This window comes from Capricornis sumatraensis, chromosome 1 (genome assembly GCF_032405125.1).
Source record: "Capricornis sumatraensis isolate serow.1 chromosome 1, serow.2, whole genome shotgun sequence".
In the NCBI taxonomy this organism is placed as follows: Eukaryota; Metazoa; Chordata; class Mammalia; order Artiodactyla; family Bovidae; genus Capricornis; species Capricornis sumatraensis.
In genome coordinates, this window is record NC_091069.1 from 84,686,739 (window position 1) to 84,708,776 (window position 22,038).

At 36.1% G+C, this 22,038-nt stretch overlaps 1 protein-coding gene across 4 annotated transcripts in view; it reads left to right on the forward strand.

The window, feature by feature from the left end:
- MAP4K3 (mitogen-activated protein kinase kinase kinase kinase 3) overlaps nt 1–22,038 on the forward strand; it is a 187,361-nt gene that overhangs the window by 102,967 nt on the left and 62,356 nt on the right. For all 4 annotated transcript variants that reach the window (XM_068976745.1, XM_068976738.1, XM_068976754.1 and 1 more), the window contains exons 4-12: nt 3,755–3,819; nt 8,829–8,884; nt 9,446–9,493; nt 11,845–11,887; nt 13,675–13,747; nt 16,415–16,546; nt 16,742–16,804; nt 16,891–16,972; nt 17,069–17,179. In XM_068976745.1, the coding sequence (XP_068832846.1) occupies nt 3,755–3,819; nt 8,829–8,884; nt 9,446–9,493; nt 11,845–11,887; nt 13,675–13,747; nt 16,415–16,546; nt 16,742–16,804; nt 16,891–16,972; nt 17,069–17,179 (673 nt within the window). The remainder of the gene's footprint in view (nt 1–3,754; nt 3,820–8,828; nt 8,885–9,445; nt 9,494–11,844; nt 11,888–13,674; nt 13,748–16,414; nt 16,547–16,741; nt 16,805–16,890; nt 16,973–17,068; nt 17,180–22,038) is intronic.

Sequence of the window (22,038 nt, forward strand, 5' to 3'; positions counted from 1 at the left end):
AGGAGGGGATGGTGTAATACTGAAATATGTTAAAAAGCAGAGGACTCATTTCCTACATCCATTTTCTTTACTAAAGGAGAATTGTTTTCAAAGTAGCAAGGGTAGGAAAAGCATTATTAAGAAAGAATTGAAGCACAGATAGATGAGTAGACAATTACAGAACACTAGACACTTTACATGAATCCAAGCCTTTTTAGATTTATATAAAATATATCATTACTGTACTGAAAATATAGCAGACATGATTGTCATCCACTGTCACTGAGTGCCTTTTGACGAATAGGAGAGATGTCAAAAGATCAGTGATCAGCATTGACCAATTCGGAAAGGAAAGGTGATTTCTAGAAAATATAGACCATTAAACTTGTCCGTCATCTGTCCCCAACAAGCATCTAAGATAATTAATCACATAATTAGCACTTATAAGAAGGAAGTGGTGATTAATACAACTTTAGTAAGAAGTTACATCAGATCACTCCCATCTCTCTTCTATTTTTTTCCCTCTTAAAAAAGAAAAGGGCAGTTTTATCTATTTACACCTTCTCTGAGTTCTAGGAGCAATGTAAGCAGTGTAAATAACTGCCCAACAAGATGAAATATAAGAAAAGAAGTAGAAATGGCTTAACGTTTATTGGGCTTATTAAATTCGAGGTCCTTTACTAAGCAGTTTACATGTTATTTCTGTTTATCCTAAGCAGATCCCAGAACAACCGTTGAGCCAGTTTTTGTAAGATGTGAGGAGTCCCTGTTGCCTGTTTGCATAATCACTTGCAACAGGAATTTTACATCAGATTCACGTGCAGCAGATGGGAAAATATTTTAGAGCCGTAGTTCTCGAAACATTTTGGTCTGAAAGCTCATTTTTTTCTGCACTCTTAAAAATTATTGAGTACCTCAAAGAGCTCTGGTTCCTATGGATCATATCTATTGATACTTACTATATTATAAACAAAACTGAGAAGCATTTGAAACAAGAATACATAAGCACATATGTCCCAATAGCCATCAGAGGACTGACATCATCATCCCACTTGTGCAGCCTCTGGAAAACTCCACTGTATTCTCAAAAAAGAGTGCAAAGGGCAAGTAATTTTTAGTGTTGTTATGAAAATGGGTTTAACCTTGCTGACCCACTGAAAGGATCTCTGGCACTCTTAGAGGGCCCCAGACCATACTTTGAGAACCATTGTCCTAAAGAAAGGATTCAGTTGAGAGAGATCAGGCTATGAAATCCTGCATTATACATATTGAATTATAGTCTAAGCATCATTTCAAAGAATATCGGTTGACGGACTTGCCTGAGTCTTATACCTCTCTGTGCAGAGAGGTGCCAGGTGGTAATTCTGAGCAGTATACTTAAGAGTGCTATTCAGTCACCAGTGGAAAAATTTCTTCTTAAGCTCATTAGTAACCTTACTTCTTGTTGTTTAGTCAGTAAGTCGTGTCTGATTCTTTGTGACCCCATGGGCTGTATCCTGCTAGGCTCCTCTGTCCATGGGCTTTCTCAGGCAAGAATACTGGAGTAAGTTGCCATTTCCTTCTCCTGGGGATCTTCCCAACCCAGGGATCAAACCCATGTGTCCCGCATTGGCAAATGAATTCTTTACCACTGAGCCACCTAGGAAGCCCAGCTAGGTCATGCTTCACCATCGGCTGCCATGTCTCAGTTTCATCGGTGCGTGGACCACCTGTAAATGTGAGGTCCTGGTTTCTTTCGCTGGGCTTCACGCTCTTCAGCTTTGTAGAATCATGGCAGTTTGTTCTCTTGTGTGCTGACCACACTCTTAACAGTCTGTGTTCGCTTGCTACATGGTGCATGGTCCATCATACCCAGCCAGGTCATCTCACCCCTCAGGTCTGCTCCATCACACCAGCACTGCCATACGTGTCCACTCCTCACAGCAGCTCCACTTGTTAGTATACTGTTCATGCACTGCTCTGAGGGCCTCCCTTGTGGCTCAGCTGGTCCAGAATCTGGCTACAATGTGGGAGACCCGGGTTGGGAAGATCCCCTGGAGAAGGGAAAGGCTTCCCACCCCAGTATTCTGGCCTGGAGAATTTTGCGGAGTCAGACACGACTGAGCGCCTTCCACTTTTCACGTGCACTACTCCGAATAGTACCTAGCTCTGGGTGCCACATGTTAAGAGACGCTGACAAACTAGAGACCTCCCAGATGAAGGTCACTAAACCGAGGCATCCACAGACCGCTGTTTGACAGTATGACCTCAGCCCATTCTAGCTTTGTGTCTTGCACTCTCTCTTCAGGTAGCCTGAGTTCAGCTCATGCTAAATCATCCACAGTCTCTCAAATGTGGGTCTTCTTTCAGAGTTTCATTCTTTTGCACAGACCTTTTCCATGTCTCTTGGCAGTGGGTTCCTACTTTAACTTCAAGACCCAATTCGAATGTTTTTTCCTCCCTTAACTATCCCTTAACTTGGCTGGTTATTTAACCTCTAGGTTCTTGCAGAACTTATACAAGGCCGGACTGGTCATTAATCAAACTATAATCCCGTCCAAGGGTCACCAGACCTTTTCTGTAAATAGCCATATAGTAAATAAACACTTTAAGCTTTGTGGATTTTGTGTGTTTCTCTCTATCTGAATAGCTCACCTTTGCTTTTAGTACAAAAACCAGCCACAGATAATATGTACGTGAATGAGTTTGACTATGTTCCAATAAAACTTGACACAGACACTAAAATTTGAATTTCACATAATTGTCATGTCCAGAAGCCTTTTGACAACCCTCCCCCAACCATTTAAAAACATGAAAACCATTCATAATTCCTGGCCATGCAGAATCAGGCAGCAGGTTAGGTTTGGCCCACTGGCCATAGTTTGCCAACTCTGGATCTAATCAATTTGTTTATTCTTTCAATCGCTCATGTATTCATTCATTTATAGAATAAACACTCATTTACTGGATACCCAGGCACTATTGATACAGGGGTGACAGAGACAGACATATTATGAAGGCAGAATCTTCTGTGTTAGACTGAGCGTGCTGAATTCAGAGACTTTCTATTGCATCTGCCCCCCAAGAATAGTACATTTCCTGGTACGTTTTGAGATGAAGTAATTAATGATTCAACAAAGGAATGAACAAAGGAATAAGCAATTATTTCTTTGCTAATTATTTCTCCTGTGACTTATGATTATGCTGTCTTATAATGTAAATGTGCAAGAGAAATTCTACTAAAGACGAGTGAGAGTTCTTTTTTTTCTTTTCTTTTGTTCTAAGGGATAAATTTTTAACAAAGGTTATTTTGGAAAGATCTTTGTTGAGTCTAGATATGAGAGTAAAATTTACATTTTGTCTGTTTTGTTGATAGGAGCGCCACCAAAGTGATGTAGTTTAAGATGTTTTGCTATTCTATGTGATAAATATTCTATATAATTTTTGGTATGAACCTTCTAATTAGCATTTAACTTTTATAATACAGTCATAAGGTAGATGGATAACTGATGGAAGGGAAGTTTTTGACTAAAGGGACATTTTATCTCATTTGAATGTGCTGGATGACATCTTTATATCCTGCAAAAGGTGTATTTTAAGAATTAAAACCTTAGGTTGAGTTACAGTAGCACATAAGTATCAAAGGTTCATTTACTTATAGAGATTAGCTTCTCTCTTAAATAGCACGTTGCATTTATGTCGTTTTTCAAGGTATTAACATTACAGCCTTCAAATACTTGTCACTTCAAGTAGTTTTAATCATGAAAATGTGATAATGCTTATTTTCTTTTTATAGGCGAGATAAACTTTGGATTTGCATGGAGTTTTGCGGAGGTGGTTCCTTACAGGATATTTATCATGGTAAGACCAAAAGTTGTATGTTAAAGAGATTAAGTAGAATTTCTTAAAATACAGTTATTTACTGTATTAAACATCAATGTTTTGTGGAAAGTATGTTTTATCATTATACTATATGGATACATAAGGAAATTTAAGATATATATAGGTGAAAGGAGCATTTGCTTTCTAAGTTAGAAAGCTGCATGCAGTGGAATTATTTGCTAATTCTAAAGAAGGCATCTTATATATAGTTAGTTCAGTTGGAATAGGAAACAGGAAATGATAGATTTTCCAGAAGTGTTTTAGAAGGTATAATGAAGAAAATGGGCTTTAAATTGGTCTTTAAAAGATCGGTGAACTTTGGGTACAAAGAAGAGAGCGATGTGCGCTCCTGGGGGTGAAGCAGCAGCAGAGTGACGTGAAGGTGTGACTCGAGATCACTCTCACTGTCTGGGGTGTGTCTGGAATCAGATCCAGAGAGCCTCGAAAGCCAGAAAGAGGGACTCACTGGGTAGTCTAGTGGCTAAGACTCATTGCTTCTACTGCAGGGGGCATGGGTTCGATCCTTGGGCAGGGAACTTAAAAAGGCCAGAAGGAAAAACATGAGAATATTGAGTATTTCTGCTTCATGAAAAGTTACTTATTTTCTGAGAATGTTTTTTATTAACTGTGGCTGTTCTTTGTATTTGAGGATTTTTTCCTTTTTATTAATAACATTTTGATTCAGTGAAAATTGAAAGATATTTGGCACCATTTGCATTACAGAACATAGTGTTTCTGGAAGTTTGTTATAAATTTTTAAAGCTATTTTCCCCTTTTATTGTCTTCATTTGGACTAATTTCTCTACTATGGTTTCCATACTGATTGATTTAATTTCCTTCTGTCTGAAGTTTTTTTCAGCTAAATCTCCTGGTGGTAAACTCTGTCTTTGATCCTCATTCTTAAATGATAGAGTAAGCAGACATAGGCACATTTTATCCTCTGGCAGATGTTTTCTGTCAGCATTTCAAAGATCCTGGACCGTTGTCCTCTCATTTCTGTAGTTTTTGGTACCTTCTGCGAACTATTGATCCTTGGCAGGTAATCTTCCTTTTTTTCTAATTGCTTTTAAGATTTTTCTCATTTCTGGTGTTTCTAGTATCTAAATGTAGATTACTTTTCCTGCTGGGAACTTAAAATGCTTACCTATGAGATTTAGTTCTTTTATCAAATCTGACAATGGCTAATTACTGTCTCTTCAAATAGTTTCTCCTTCAGTTTCTCTGATTGCTCCTTCTAGAATTTCTATTCCATGTCTCTTAAAGTCGCCTTCATGTTTTCCAGTTTTTAGTCCCTCAGAACACTGAGGATACTCATAGCCATCTTCCAGTTCACTGATTGTACACATGTGATAAGTACATCCATTAGGTTTTCATTTTTGGTGACTGTATTTTTCATTTCTAAAAACTGATTCTGTTTCAGGTCTCCTTCAATTTTTTGTCTTATTCTTTTCTTATAATTTTTCATCTGTTCTTTTACACCTTTAGTTTTTTGAAGCATACTTATTTTTCAGTCTTAGATTGCTTCATAATTTCATCAGATATGTATGATTCATCTCCTATGTCTGATTCTGCTTTCTTCATTAGGAAAAGCCACTTGTTACAGAAACAGGTTGTCATGTTATCTTTCCATATCAACCTTCTGATGGAGATGACATAGTAATATGAATTTGTTGGTGCTGATTGGTTTATGAAGAATCTATGGAAGAATTAATTTTGTATTAACTTGGGTGCTGTCAGACATACATGCTGAGGATATACATGCTTATACACAGCTCCAAACCCTCTTTCTCTGCATTCACGCCTTTGATTTCACCTAGGTTTCTACCAAGTAACCTCCTCAGGGCAATGTATACTTCTATTTGGCTGCAGTCTACAGTGCTGTCTACTCACATAACCATATAAAACGTGTACTTCCAGGTGTGTGTGTGTGTGTGTGTGTGTGTGTGTGTCTGTTTCCTCCTCTCTCTCTCTCTCTCTCTCTCTCTCTCTCTCTCTCTCTCATCATGTTGTCATTTCATTGGGAGTAGTATAAAATATGCTGGATTACCTTGTTTGGTCAAAGAGATGTTCTACTTTTCTAATAACCACAGTGCTTATGGGTTTTTGTTTGTTTCTTTGCTGGCATATACAAATTATATTCTGATCCATTATGCAATTTTTTTTTACTAAAGCGGCTTTTTAAAAATTATTTATCTTTATTTCTAAAGTACCATTAAGTGAATTTTTATATTTTTTTCTTACTGTCCTTAATTCCATCATCTACTCAGTGTGATTTTCTTAAATTTAAATCTTCTTAAAAGGTGAACCATATTAGTTATCTGTTGCTGTGCAACAATGATCTTAAAATTTGTTGTCTTAAAACAAACATTTGTTATCTCACAGTTACTAAGGGTCAAGAATTAAGAATGGCTTAATTGGGTGATTTGCCTTGTAGGACAGGCCAAAACATGCATAAGACATTTGGTCCGTGCTCAAAGTCCTTGTGGTTTCGTCCTGTGCAGTGAGCGTATTTGTTCATGCCACATGGTTTTATACAGGACCTGATATAGTCATGTTTTAGCGTGGACCAAATGCCTTAAGGACATTGTGGGCAGGACCAAATATGAACAAATACCAAGAGCCTTTTGTTGTGAATCGAAAGGCTTACGGAGGTTTTAGGCAGAACCAAATGTCTGCTAAAATGGGTGGTTTTAGTTCATGGTCACTCATGAAGTTGTAGTCAAACTTGCCTGGAACTGTAGTCATCTGAAGGCTTGACTAAGGTTGAAGGATTTACTTTCTAGATAATTCACTTACATCAGTATTAGCAGGAGGTCTCAGTTTTGCCATGTCGATTTCACCATAGGACAGCTTGAGTCTCTTCATAGGATGGCAGCTGATTTCTCCCAGAGGAAATGATCCCAAAGAGCAAGGAAGAAGCCACAGACTTTTTATGATGTAGTCTTAGAAGTTGTGTTCTGTCACTACCATTACAGTTTGTTCTTTAAAAGCAAGTCATTTTGTCCAGCCCACTCTCAGGAAGGGAATTAAGTTGCAGCTCTTGAGGGGGCTGCATCAAAGAATTCATGGACATGTTTTTGACCACATGGCTGGGGGCAATGGGGCAAATCCTTCTCCTCTCCTTTTGTTTACTTTTCTTTGCAGAACTAACATTAGAACTTTATACTGTTGCAACATAATAGATTTTTTGGTCTCTGTTTTTCATTGAACATTTTTTTTTTTTTCTGTTTGATGTTGTCCTTTAACAACTTTCTACACTCTGTTAAATCATTTATGTTGAATTTTTTTCTCATTCATTTCATAATTTTGAGATCATCTTCAGTGGGAGTTCCATATGACTTTAAAGAGTGTGTCCTTTCAACAATATTGGGTTCTTTTCCCCAGGGCTCCAGTGGCCTCATTGTTTTCGATATATATTTGAACTCTAAACCTCAGTGAAGAAGCGACCGTATGAATTCCAAGAGAAGATATCTTTTTCCCCTGTCCAGATCCCAGGCCATGACACATCCCTAGTCATCTCCTGATGCTTATCTGCTACTTTAATGAAGATGTAGCCCTTTGAGGATTCTGGTTTTATGTGGGTGTTTGTTTAAACTCTTCTTTTGCAGGCCTATAACCTTTTATTCTGTGCTCATGTAGGGGATAAAACTAAAGCCATAGCTTACTAAGATTGGCCTTCTAAGAGACAGCTAGACTATTTGACATTTTTACCATTCTGTTTTTCATTTCTCTTTTTGCTTTTGGCTTCTGGGCAAGTGTCTTACTGTTTATAAGCTTAGCTAGGCATTTTAAAAATTTATTTTTAAATGTTTACCTGATGTTACTTTCAGGGTTTTCAAGTTATCTTATTTGTCATATTGTGGGAACAGACTTGTCAAGAAGGCCTTTCTTACTGGATGAGAATAGGCTTATAAACCACAGAAACTAGTTACTATATGGTTTATCCTCAGACATTGAAATTTAGCCTTGTCCCTAAAAGAATCTAAGTGAAATAGATTCTTCTCTCCCACAGTTGTAAAATACAAGTATTCTGAACTACACATTTTTACAAAACGTTTAAGTTTGTATAAGTGGGAGATCACTATCTAGTATATGATTTCATTGTTGGGATTTAATTCAATTTCTGGAATAGTTTCTCCCATGTAACTTATTTCTTATATTCTAAAGTGATTTAATAGTGAAAAAGAAAAAAATTGTTTGAATGTTTTTCATAGTCAGCAGATGCACACAGAGGAAATACTATTCAAATATTATGATATTAAACTATATATATGTTATATATATATATATATATAGAGAGAGAGAGAGAGAGATGGAAAGATGTCCGTGATAAGTAAAAAGGCAAGTTCCAGAGTTGTATGTGTAATATGATTCCATTTATGTTTATGTGTGTGTGCACTGCCTACCTGCACTGTATAAAATATCTGTATAAAGTCATTGGGTGGAGATAGGCCACACTGTTGATTTTGTTTATTATTGAGTAATAGTGGTTTGGATCAGGAAGAGACCTAACTCTGTTGATTGAAATTTTTTATAGTGAACATGTGTGCTTTTATATCTATAAAGCAAATAATTTTAGGGGAAAAGTATTGTTTTTAACTTAGCCAATAATACATGTTATGTCAGTTTTTTTTTTAAGTTTTAATAAAAACTAGTTAGACATCTTGACTGTGCTTTCTTTAACATTTAAGAGGTATTATGATCAGGTATAAAAAAAGAAAATGTAAATTAATTTCATTGACTATTTCACTGTTTTATTCATTCTGCGAACATTTAGTCAGTAGCCTTTCCATGGCAGGCACTGTTCTAAACACTGGGGATACAATGAGCAAATCAGAATTTTTTTAATTCCTGCCCTCATGGAACTTACATTTTAGTAGACTTTAAAATATTAAGTTTGTTGCTTAGTGGAACTTTTACAACTTTGTCTTTTATTGAAAAAAGACACTTCGAGTAATTCTGTTAACATTAATTTTCTCCTCTTATAGTAACGGGACCTCTCTCAGAACTGCAAATAGCGTATGTTAGCAGAGAAACACTACAGGTAAATTCAATGCTAATTGAAAAGTAATGTTCTTTATTAAATTAAATGTTTGATTATTATGTATAAGCTGTTAAGTAGAATAAGGATTAAATATTCCAGTTTGGAAAATTCTTGAATTTGCAAATTATATTTGCAAATAAACTATTTAAAGCTTTAGTATGATAATATACCTTGTAAAATTGGATTTACTTATTTACTTTTATATATCTCTTAGTACCAAAGAAAGTCTTGAAAATTAAATGCTCTTATGGAATTGAAACTCATTCTGATACTAATTGGATATTTATTTTTTAAATTTTATTTCAAACTGAGCAGAGTTTAGTGAAAATTATTTGTCTTAGGAAAATTAGCAGTTCAGAGTGAGCTCTGCCTCTTTCCTTTTCTTGATTCTTTTATCTTTTTGGATATTCCAGTAAAATAAAGTGATTGTCCCTAGAGCTTTCTGTGATGAGTAAATAAGTAAGAGAGACTACTACTCAGTTAACCACTGTAAATCCTAGTGTTTTTTGTAGTAAAGTCTTATTACTGTTTCTGCCTTTTTTTTTTTTTTTGAAACTCCAGGGATTATACTATCTTCACAGTAAAGGAAAAATGCACAGAGATATAAAGGTATATATCATATGTTTATTTAATGGCCCTCTTCTTCTTCTTAAAATATTCTGATCAAACTGAGCAAAATTGTCTCAATTATTCTATTTGATGAATTTGTTGTCTTAATATGTTACTATAATAAAGTTGAGTGATACTTTGAAGATTTTCATTATTTTTTTTGTAGCAGCTCTATTGAGATACAGTTTACATACCATCAAATTCATGCCTTTTAAAGAGTACAATTGTGGATTCATGTTTTAATAACACATTTTATCTTGTTTGTAGTTATTTATTTATAAAATGTAAATTAGGTCCATAACTTCCACTAATTTACGGTCTTTAGGAAGTTTCTGGTTGGCCAAAATGTGTGTTCAGGTTTTCTTCTGTAAGATGTTTAGTAAATTTTGGCAGTCTTAAGAAACTGTCTTTAATAATGTATCGAGATGGATAAATTAAACCTTGACCTTTTCTGCTAGTCTTTAACTGGCAGGGGAGAGCAGGTGCGCCAGACAGGCTTGGTAAAACACCCTTATGGTAGGACTCAGGTTATTTCCAAAGATAACTGACATCTCCTTTCTTTTTCCTCATCCACCTTACCTCCTGAGGTTTTCTCTAACAGAAAGGTTTAGCCTTTTGAGGGGGAGGGGTGGATCATGTATTCTTTGAGTCTCTGATGAAAGCCATGGACTCTCTCCTCAGAAAATGCCTTCATGCACATGCCTTCAAATTGTGCATGAAATTTCAGTGGACTCTCAGATCACCTGAGATCCTCTGCTTTAAGTATGGTTCGTAAGCCTGTTAAAAGACATAAGAAAAGAGCCTTGGATTCAAAGGTAGGAGGGATCCTAAGAAGATAAGTAGATCAAGAAAGATTCTGTCATTGGCACTTCAGTGATCCGGAAGAAGTGAAAGATTTTTGTTGGAAATGGAGGTTGGAATGCTTTCTAAGCAGAGGTAACAGTGTGGGCCAAGATACAGAGATCAGAATTTTGAGGTCATTTTAGGGATTGTAAAGTCCACATCTTACAGGTTGAAGAGAAGCAAATGTAGGAGAGTGTTAAGAGATGGGGTTGGCCACGAGGTTTGGTGCTCCATTATGCAAAAGCTTGTGTGCTAGACTCCAGAGTTGGGCCTGATTAGCTAGGTTCCGGCCATTGCCACTGTTTCTCCCCGTCGAAGCCGCTTATGGAATAGCCTTCTAGCTGGTCTTCCTGCTCCTGTTCTCAAGTGGTCCTACAAGCAGTTCTCTATCTCACAACCGAAGTGACCTTTTTAGCTCAGATCTTGTCACCCTTCTGCTTATAAACTACCATTGGCTTCCCATGATACTCCTTATATATTCAGACTTTTTAACGTGGCCATTAAAGTTATGCATGATCTGGCCCCTGCTTTCCCCTCTGACCTCATTTCACACGTCTCTTCGCTCTACTCATTCTGTTCTAGCCGCACTAAACTTGCAGTTCCTGGAATATGTCAAGGTCATTCTGGTCCCAGGACTTTGTATTTGCTGTTACTGGAATGCTCTAGATTTTAGCATGACTCTTACCCTCTCTTCATCTGAATCTCTGTGTAATTATCACTGCCTTAGCGAGGACTTTTCTTCCGGCTTTATCTTCAGAGCACTTACCTGTATCAGTCTTTGAACCACTTGTTGGTTCATTCATTCATTCATTCGTGTGTGTTCGGTTTTAGATTTTCTTTCTCTCTTACTTGGATGTAAGCTCCATGAGAGCTATAACTTTTTTGTTACTATAACCCCAGAGCTTAAAATAGCGTCTGGTTGCTGGTAGTCTCTCAGGGAGAGAGGGATAAATGAGTGTGTAGATGGATGGATTGAAGGAAGGAAGGAAGCAAGCATCATAACCACAGGTGACATGATAAAAACTGTAATTAAAAAAAAAATCTGGAGAGAACAAATCGAAGACTCTGCAAGAGTCTAGTTAGCTAGGGCCTGATTCAAGTTGAAATCGCTACTCTGGTGTGTTTTTCCTTTTCCTCATCTCTCCCATTTCTCCTTAGAGCTGCAGTAATATCACGGGGTGCAGATTTTGGTCATTTCTTCCTCTTTGGGGTAGGAAGGGATTTCCTGATATTTTTTCCCCAAACGTACTCTTATGAAATTGATTGCATCCTGAATCATAGAGGCTGCTTACTTTTGCTTTCTCCTTTAAAAGTTGCCCAAGGAGGAGGGGGGTGCAGCCTATAGAGGCAGTATTTCTATTTAACATTTTAATTGGGCATACTTTAAATCATAAGTATTTCTAGGTCTGAGGCTGCCATTTGTTATTTTAAATGTGTATGTTTAATGTATTATATGTGCGGTCTGATAAAATGTTTCCTACTTTAACTAAAATGTTCTCACTTTGAAGGGAGCTAACATTCTATTAACGGATAATGGTCATGTAAAATTAGGTAAGTAAATTTGAGTTTCATCACTTACACAAATTTATTTCAAAGGATAGTAAGTTTGTTTTACTCTGTAGGACTAGGTTTCCCCTTTCAGCAGTGTCTATATATTTTTTGGTAGACATTTCATTGCAGGACATAACATATATAATCTCTCTGTATCTGTTTCCTCTTCTCTTAAATGGGAATCAGATTTGTCCTTCACATAGGACAGATTTGTTATAAATAATGATTGATGATATAATGAATAGTGAAATAATATACCTTGAAATTTCTTTCACCTCTAACCCTAAAAGAATGGAACTTCTAGTAAGAAATCTGTACAAAATATCCCCTGTAACCAAAAACAAGGCAAACAGACAATATCAAAAAATCAATAATGCCAAAAATCCTACCTACTTACGTAAGCTTTTAAAATAAAGCACAGTATTAACTTACATAAGAATGCGATTTAGATGCTAAATGGGCGCTTATTTTGTAACTTTTGGTTGTCACCTTATGATTAAAGCAGTTCAAAACCTAAATTATAACTTAATTTGAAAGTTTAAGATAGAAAACATGTACAATATAGTAACTTTATAAAATTGTGTCTGTTAGGTTTGAAACAATTATTTTGAACTACATGCCACTATAAAATCAAAATTCAAATATTTATTTTCTAAAAATAAGATAAAACTATTTTGATCTATAGCCTATAATAGGACTAAGCAAATTTAAAAGTACAATAATTTGCATAAAAAATTTCCTAAGTCACCTCTATATATGAGAAAAGTGGCTATCTAACTATTGATGGCTTAGAGAACAGTTTCCATCTGCAATTTAATGTTTTGTGTCAATATTATGTGCCTGAGAGACCTATATATATCTTAGTTTGTAAAGATTTATAAATCATTTGTTAAAAAACTAGAAAATACAGAATTCAACATACTTAAATAGCAACATAAAAATAAACTGACACAAAGATAAATTTCTTGATAGTGATTGACATTGGTATTAGAATGTATTGCCAAGGTAAGATTTTTAGAAAAAGTCTGTTTCAATGTCATTTCGTGATAGATTTGCCAGTAGAGATTCCTTTTTTTTTTTTTTAATGTCAGCTGTAATGTGTATGGCAGGAAATGAATGGAATTCCTACTTAAGGTCCCTTCCAGCGACTTTCCTTGAATTTCAGGTCCTGGGAATTAGAAATTATAACATTAAGTCTGTCAGGTTAGAGTCTCTCAGTTGGTTCTTCATCAAAATTATTGATCTTGACTTTTGTTGTCGTTTGATTCACATGGGGATGTATGGGAATCCACATGGCTATCATGTACCATATTTTGTGATATTTTAATGCTCAGTTCAGTTCAGTCGCTCAGTCATGTCTGACTCTTTGCGACCCCGTGAATTGCAGCACGCCAGGCCTCCCTGTCCATCACCAACTCCTGGAGTTCACTCAGACTCACGTCCATCAAGTCCGTGATGCCATCCAGCCATCTCATCCTGTCGTCCCCTTCTCCTCCTGCCCCCAATCCCTCCCAGCATCAGAGCTTTTTCCAATGAGTCAGCTCTTCACATGAGGTGGCCAAAGTACTGGAGTTTCAGCTTTAGCATCATTCCTTCCAAAGAACACCCAGGACTGATCTCCTTTAGAATGGACTGATTGGATTTTAATGCTAGTCCACTTAAATTAAAGATTTTAGAGTGATGTTTGAGAATGTCTCATTTCTATGAAATTAATTAAAATAATTATTGAAATTTTTTCATTTTACTTTCAGTTTTATTTTCTTATGTTTCTCTCTTTTTTTTAATAGCTGATTTTGGGGTGTCTGCTCAGATAACAGCTACGATTGCCAAACGGAAGTCTTTCATTGGTACACCATATTGGTAATTTTATTTTGACTGATAATCTAACTTTCTGTTTTTCTATCATTATTGTATGCAGTGTTTATTTAAAAATAGACTGAATGGTCTAAAACAGATTAAGGAGGTCATCAACAGGCCAAGTAATTTAGGCATATACACTGTGGATGAATTACATAATCATTGAATATTCTACCATGTTATTTTTCACTAAGTGGAAAAGGCATTAAAGATTGATGTGGCTTTTGGAAAACCTGATACAAACCTGATAGTTCCAGTTTTGTCCCCCAAAACCCTCAACTCTTGGTCCTACACATATAACGTGTATTTTCATAGATCAGCCTGTATTCTGACACATTTTTCAACATTTTATTACAGTATTCTCTGGCTCAAAAGTTTTTGAACCAACTATTTGGAAGGAACCTAGTCATCAATAAAGTGATAATTGCCTTGCATTAAATTTTACTTATTTCTGGGATTCTTGGCTCGCTCGCTAGTCTTTTCCTCCACACGCTCTTAGATTTGTTCTTCCTCCTATTTGCCACATCATTTACTATTATTTGACTTCTGTCCAAATATATGTTCTAGATTTGTCAAAGATGGTATGTTTATAATTCTCTTTTTGTTACCATTATTTGGGGTTGATTTCCGAGAGGAATAAGAGATTAAAGAGTTATCTGTTACAGCTCTTTTTAGGAACTCTGTCTCCTCAGTTTGATTTTAAACATCTGGAGGAGCTCTCATTCAGTCTCCAGGATCTAACATGATTCTCCTCTGACTCTTCAACTCTCTCTCATGTCACGTCTTTCCCACCTAAGCTCTAGGGATGTAGGATATTTACGGAATCTCTCATTCACTGTCACCAAGGTGGACAGTCATTCCAGTTAATCAGAAGAAGTCTGTGATATTGGCAAATCTCAAAATTAATGCACTACACATGTACCTTAAACATTTTATTTTAATTTAAGGTGAGTGTACGTTTTTTTTGGCAGAGGACAGTCTTCTGATATAGGATCAAGGCCTTTTCTTTGTGCAGATAACTAGTTAGATGCATGCAAATGAACCATGCTTTTTAGTTTGTGTTTCTCTAAAGTCTAGTGAGAGCCTAGCCAGTCAGGTCTGTTGAGGTATAAATGAAACTCTGTGGCTGTGAAAAATGCCACCACAATCACTGTGAAACATAGGTTTCCATCACCCAGGAAAGTTTCCTTTTGTCGCCTTTTCATAAATTATTTTTGCCCATCCCTAGCCTCTGGCAGCACCTGATCTGACTTTTGTCTCTATAGTTTTGCCTTTTCCCCCAGTGTCATGCAAATGGAATCATGCAGTCTGTAGCCTTCCTAATCCCTTATAGCTGTCCTGTTCTCAACCTGGTTTGCCAGATTTTTTCGGTTTTTCGTCTTTAGAAACTTGTCTTCAAGAATCTTTTCTAAAGCATACATTTTCATTTTCATGACAACTTATTCTTTTTACCTTCATAATAAATTAGTTTTTGTAATATTTAGTAACAAATGTAACAAACAGGTTCACAGATGACTCAGTTGGCTGTGGTAAGGATGCAACCTAATTGGCAGGAGTAGAAGTGCACAGGGTGGAATCTGCCACTCATATTTTTGTAGAGGAAGAGGGAGCATCACCTGTGAGCTCGTTAAGGTGCTGCCTGTGTGTATCTTCATCCTCTATAGGGCATCTCCACAGCTATCAATAAAGTTATAACCATCGTCCTTAAAAATCCACTTTTCTTAAGATAATTTGCATAGTCATAAGAGCTACTTTAAAGTTAAAAACCATCTTAAGATCAAGGGTTTAGAAAATTAGGAGTTTTATTGCTTGTTTTGTTAACTTGACTGACTTGCTTGACTTTCCTGAAATAATCCTGGGAAAATAAACATTCTTGTAAGGCTGCCTAGTTAAATCATACTTTTTTTTTTAAATCGTACTTTTGATATGGAAAAGTTGAAGTGTTTATCTCATGTAGTTATTTTTAGAACTACTGCTTAGGATTTGAAATTTTTTATATTTGAAAATCAATGTAAGTATTTAATAAAATATAGATTTATAGAGCTAGAATAAGGCTACAATAAAGTTGAAAGAAACAAAAAATTTACTGAATTTAGGTAACTTTCCTCTTAGTAAATACATTTCTTTAAAAAGAGCAGACACTCATTTTTCTACCTTTCTACATACCAAGTTGACAGTACATCCTAGTTAGGTACTAAGTCAAGATTCTTGGTGCCCTGATAAATAGTTTTGGTCAAGCGAAAACAGAGACCAGATGACAGTTATTGATGTAAAAAGGAAGAGCTAAAAATGATAAATCATTTATTACAGTATGTTATTTCTCTATAGAAGTTTGCATATACAGAGGAAAGATTGGGGTTTGGACAAATTTAGTACATGTTGCTATATGACATTTGTAAATTGTTATAAACCTGTATACTAAATAGCTAACTTAGCAAAGTAACAGATGAGAAAGCAGTAGGGGCTTGGGATGGGGAGGGTGCAATCTCATCTTATGAGATGTTGCAATCTTGGGAAATACGAGCCACCTTAAGTGCTACATACTTATTTTTCAGATGTCAAGGTCTAAGTAGGCCTAAGCTTATACAGTGATGGTTCCATGTGTCTGGTGGGAATAAGAAGATTAAAATACAGTGAACAGTTTTTTCTTTTCTGGAATATTTCCTTCAGGATGGCTCCAGAAGTCGCAGCTGTTGAGAGGAAAGGGGGGTACAATCAGCTGTGTGATCTCTGGGCCGTGGGGATCACTGCCATAGAACTTGCCGAGCTGCAGCCGCCCATGTTTGACTTGCACCCGATGAGGTCAGTGTATCGTACCTGAAGAATGCTGTGCTTAAATGAAGGTCCCATCCCCCTCCCAGTACTGTTTCTCATGTCATGACCAAAGAGCATTCTTAGTTTTGCTTCACCTTATTTGGGAATAGTAGTAGTAGAATTGATGTTTTATACTAAAGTATACAGTCTTAAAATGCTGTGTAATGATTGTTGATTTTTCAGAGCATTATTTCTAATGACAAAAAGCAATTTTCAGCCTCCTAAACTAAAGGATAAGATGAAGTGGTAAGTATTTTTGTGCTATTTACTTTTACAGTCATGAGCAAAAAACAGAATTGAAATTTTAAAATCTGATTTTCAAAATTTCTTAGGTCAAATAGCTTTCATCATTTTGTGAAAATGGCACTTACCAAAAATCCAAAGAAAAGACCTACTGCTGAAAAGTTACTGCAGGTATTATTTTTGCCCTGAACAATGTCTTTTTTTCAAAAGGTAAGATGTCACTTAATCAAGACTTCTAATAAGTACTCTGTTGTTTTATTTTTATAGCACCCATTTGTCACACAGCCTTTGACACGGTCTTTGGCAATTGAACTGTTGGATAAAGTGAATAATCCAGATCATTCCACTTACCATGATTTTGATGATGATGATCCTGAGGTAGGAACTGTTTTTACCGTTTTTACCAAGTGGTATATGTAATGTATGTGTATATAAGTATATACATCTTGGAATCAGTTTGCTTAAGGTCTGGGTCTAATTTAAATAAACTCTTGAGGGAAGAAATACCCCTTGATTTTGCCTATCCTAGAGAAGTCATGAGCTGAGTTTTTTCTGTTGACTACTTTAGAAGACTATTTTCTGAAAAGATTAAAGGTAAAGGGTGCATTGCAGGCAGGGAAGTCCAGTAGTAAAGGCAGAATCATCTAATCCACTTCTTGAAATTACTCTAGTTACTTTAAAGTAGTCATTTTAGATGAAGTTGCCAAATAAATAACCCATTGTAAAAGAGAACACAAATGGGAACCACCTATACAAGATGTTAGAATATACACAAAATTTCTGTTCTGTTTTCTTCTCAAAAAGAATCCATGTACAGTACTTCATGAGTTATTAGTGGTTAGTGGAAAGTATAGGGTTGACTTTGTTGGTGACTAATACCCTAATTGTCTGCTATGTTTATCCTGTGTAATTAGAGAATTAATTAACCCTAGTGTGATGGGAGAATAGATATAAAAGGAAGCTTTCACTTTGGTTTGCATATTTAACATTCCTAACTCAGCTAATAATTGTGACACCAAAGATCAACTCATATATGTTACATGTCGGGATTCTGTTACTGAGTATGTAGCTGAGGTGGATAGTCTTGAACTTGACTGGCTTTTAGAAGGTACTTAAAATGGTGTAAATTTCAGTGATGATAGTGAAGAAACTATGGCTCTTGGTGGTCAGAAAGATGGTCTCAGCTTATCTTAGGTCAGAGAACCTTTCTATCAATTCACCACTGTTCTAACTTATATTTATACAACTGTAGATAAGCCACTGTCCTTTTGTTTAAAGGTCTGGAAAGGCATTTGGAAATTTTAAAAACTTAAAAATTATTAAATATTATTGACTTTATACTAGGGAGAAATTGGGTTTTGTTCTTTCGCTTTATAAATTCTTCTTTAATTTAATATATAGGTGTTGCCTTGATTTGGATGGTAGTAAAGGACTGTAAAAATGATCAAGTGAGCTGAAATCCTGCAAAGCAATCTAAATTGTCCATAAAGAAAATTATAATTGTTTCGTGATCTTAAAAAATTTTTGTCAGAAGTTTAAAATCTCTCTTATTGTCAGTTTTAAAAGTATAGAGAAGTGAAAAATAGTAAAACTAATATTTAGTACACTGTGATATATTAGAACCTATGAGAATTGTTTCCTTTCTTTGTTTAAATAACAAAACCACTTTGGTGGATTATTTCACTATCAAGTAGTCTGTTTATTGAGTAGACTGCACAGTGTCTGCCTTCTCCTTGCCATTTAACTTCATGACACAGAGCAGGTATTTTTATGCTTTGGTAAATGTCATTTTCCTACGTTTAGAGCGCCTCTAGCATTTTATCCTTTGAACTTTCAAGGTATGAAATGATCTCAGTATTCCTGTGATGTGAAGTTTTTTGCTAGTGCCCCTTCTTCTAGGGCACCTTCATCCTTTTTACCAGAACTTCTTTCTTCACTTGTGTCAGGTTCATCCTCACCAAGTTACATGTTACCATCCTCACCAAGTTACCATGGCTGTATGTCTGCAGTCTCCTGAACAGCAGCAGTGTCAGCATTCTCACTATCATCTGTCTTATCTCGTAATTTCATTTCCAACATTAATCCAGAGTGGTCACTTTCTATTTCTTTGCAGCAGTTTTATCTTTGTTGGCTAATTCCTTCTTTCAGTTAATGAGTTTTTGTAAAAATGTCACATGAGTATATTATCCTTGGGAGACAGGGAAACAACACAGCTACACACTTTGCTGTCTGTGCATGACTTCAATAACAGATGCTCCGGGATCAGTCACAGATGTACTTTGAAAGTAGTGATGTGATTAGCCACCGATCATGATGTACATCTGTTATTATAAATAGACTGTAAATCATCTTGCCTGGTGGCTCAGCCAGTAAGTAGTCTGCTTGCAATGCGGGAGGCCCAGGTTCAATCTCTGGGTCAGGAGGAGCGATCCCCTGGAGAAGGGAATAGCAATCCACTCGAGTATTCTTGCCTGGAGAATCCCATGGATAGAGGACCGTGGTGGGCTACAGTCCATGGAGTCACAAAGAGTTGGACACGACTGTGACTAACACGCACACACAAATCTATAGTCGTCTGTGGACTGAAGAGTTCACAGTGAAGTGTCTATCTTATGCAGTTACAATCAATATACCGAATGTTGGAGAAGGCAATGGCACCCCACTTCAGGACTCTTGCCTGGAAAGTCCCATGGACGGAGGAGCCTGGTGGGCTGCAGTCCGTGGGGTCGCTGAGAGTTGGACACGACTGAGCGACTTCACTTTCACTTTTCACTTTCATGCATTGGAGAAGGAAATGGCACCCCACTCCAGTGTTCTTGCCTGGAGAATCCCAGGGACAGAGGAGCCTGGTGGGCTACCGTCTGTGGGGTCGCACAGAGTCGGACACGACTGAAGTGACTTAGCAGACTTAGCAGCATACTGAATGTTGATAAGATACTAATATACTGAATAACATATAATTAATAATTCATAATATACAATTGATATATTGGTGACTAAAATTTGAATCATGTTATAGAGGACTAGTATAATATAACTATATTCTAGTAACTGAAATTCATGCATATCAAGATTCAGGACATGGACCGCCTGTACTCTCTCAGCGCATTAGATGCTGCGCTGTTGTCTCTCACTTCATCCTGTTTATTTGTGCTGGATTATAAAGTCCTTTAAAATGTGTTTAAAGAGGAGAAATAATAAACCAAATGTAGAAGCAAGCTGTAGAATAAAGACTCTTCTGAAATTTTCTCATATGGCAGAGAAAGAAATTTTCTCCTTATCAAGACTGTGTTATTGGTATTATAATCATAGGTTAAGGATGGGGGTAGCTTTTCTTTTGACCACAGTTTAAGATCTTTTTATTTTTCTTTTTGATCATACTTTCCCCAGAGAAATTTATAATAATTTATACATATATACGGCAGTATATGTTATGCATAAAAGGTAATATCAAACAGTCATCTTATATGCAAATAATTTGTAATTGCTAGTGAATGTGCTTAGTATTTCAGCAGTTGCTGATACTGTATATATATTGTGGAAACTGAATTCTGTTGAAAATATTTAGCACGTGTACTAGTTCTACTTTAGTTTTTCTTTTATTTATTATAGATTATTCACAGTGGAAGAAAGTCCACTTTTCCTTTAGGGTTCCCGTGTAATTTCTATTGTAGAAGTCCTGCATGTTGATGTAATTGTGATTCTGGTTTTTACTTGGTAGTATTTTCTTCTATATGTTAACCCATTTACTAGGCACAACATTGTAAGATTTAGTAACTTTATACCTTTGAAGCTGGGAAAGTAAAACGATTCTCGTAGAAAGGGCAGATTTCATCCATGTTTGCTGATAACAGCAATATGTATTACTAATCTAACATGATGCCTATTTTTGCTTGTTTTTGTTCCAAATACTGTTATCAAAAGTCCAGAGTTTTTCTCATTCTGCAGCTAACTAGCTGAATGTCCTCATCTATAAAATGAAGATAAAGATTTGTTTCACAAGTTTGAGAACAGAATGGGCTGAGGTATATGAAAGCACTTTGTAAACTACAACTCACTGTGTATGTTTGAAGTTTAAATACTTACTTTTTAAAGTTATTTTTGCTTCTGTTTTATTACCCACTGGTGTTTTAATATTTGGGTCTCTCAGATTCATGTATCTTTATTTCCTGAGAGATGTCTACACTGAGAATAGTTAACTTGGGTCCTGTTCTTGATTTGCCTTATAGAGTCTTAAGAATTCGAGCTCAAGTGTTTACAAATTACATTTTCCAAAAAGATAGATGTAAGAGTGTATCTTCTTCACAGCTAATAACTTCAAAGATAATGTTTCACACACAGGGAGAAAAACCTATTTGGTACGTGAAATAGATACTGGCATAGGGTATATAGAATGAAATTGCAGAAGCCTTTCAGATAGAGACATTTTTACTCCATAAAGATTGGAGAATGTCCATGTGTTAGTATTAACAGCAAGAAGAACTCACCCCCACTTCCGCTTCCCCCAGGATACCTCTCTCTCAATATGTCAGTACACATAGAGAGATTTTAATAAAGTAAAAGGAAAGAAAATAAAGTGCTGCTTCTACAAGAAAAAACATTAAGATTAAGGTGGGGGAGATGTTGTGTTTACTAGGTAAGAAGACCATAAATCATTAATGCCTTTAGCATTATTTCATTTCATTTATTTTATCCTTGATATAAGAAGTTGAGGCAGATTTTTTTTTTTAATTACAGTTTTCTCCTCTGAAACAGAGAAAGCTTGCTGCAGCTTTTGAACACCTATTGTATTGTCAAAATATTCATTTTTGAATATTTACTTATGTTCAACTCATAAGAACACTCCTATATTCACTTATAAGAATATGCCTGCAATGAGTGAGACCTGAGTTCAATCCCTGGGTTGGGAAGATCACCTGGAGAAGAGGATGGCTATCCACTCCAGTTTTCTTGCCTATAGAATCCCATGGACAGAGGAGCCTGACAGGCTACAGTCCATGGGACCGCAAAGAGTTGCATACAGCTAAGCAACTAACATTTTCATAAGAAAACTTATTGGGAACCTGCTGTGGATAATGTTTATCTATAATCTTAAGCTCCCAATTTGAAGAGAAAAGAGTTTTCAGTTTGTGGTTGCCATTTAAAAATACTAATAATAAAGTTGTATTTTGTTCCCATTTTTATGTAAAGTGAGCTTTCTTTCTTATGTGGGTAATTCTGTGGACAAGACAGTGACT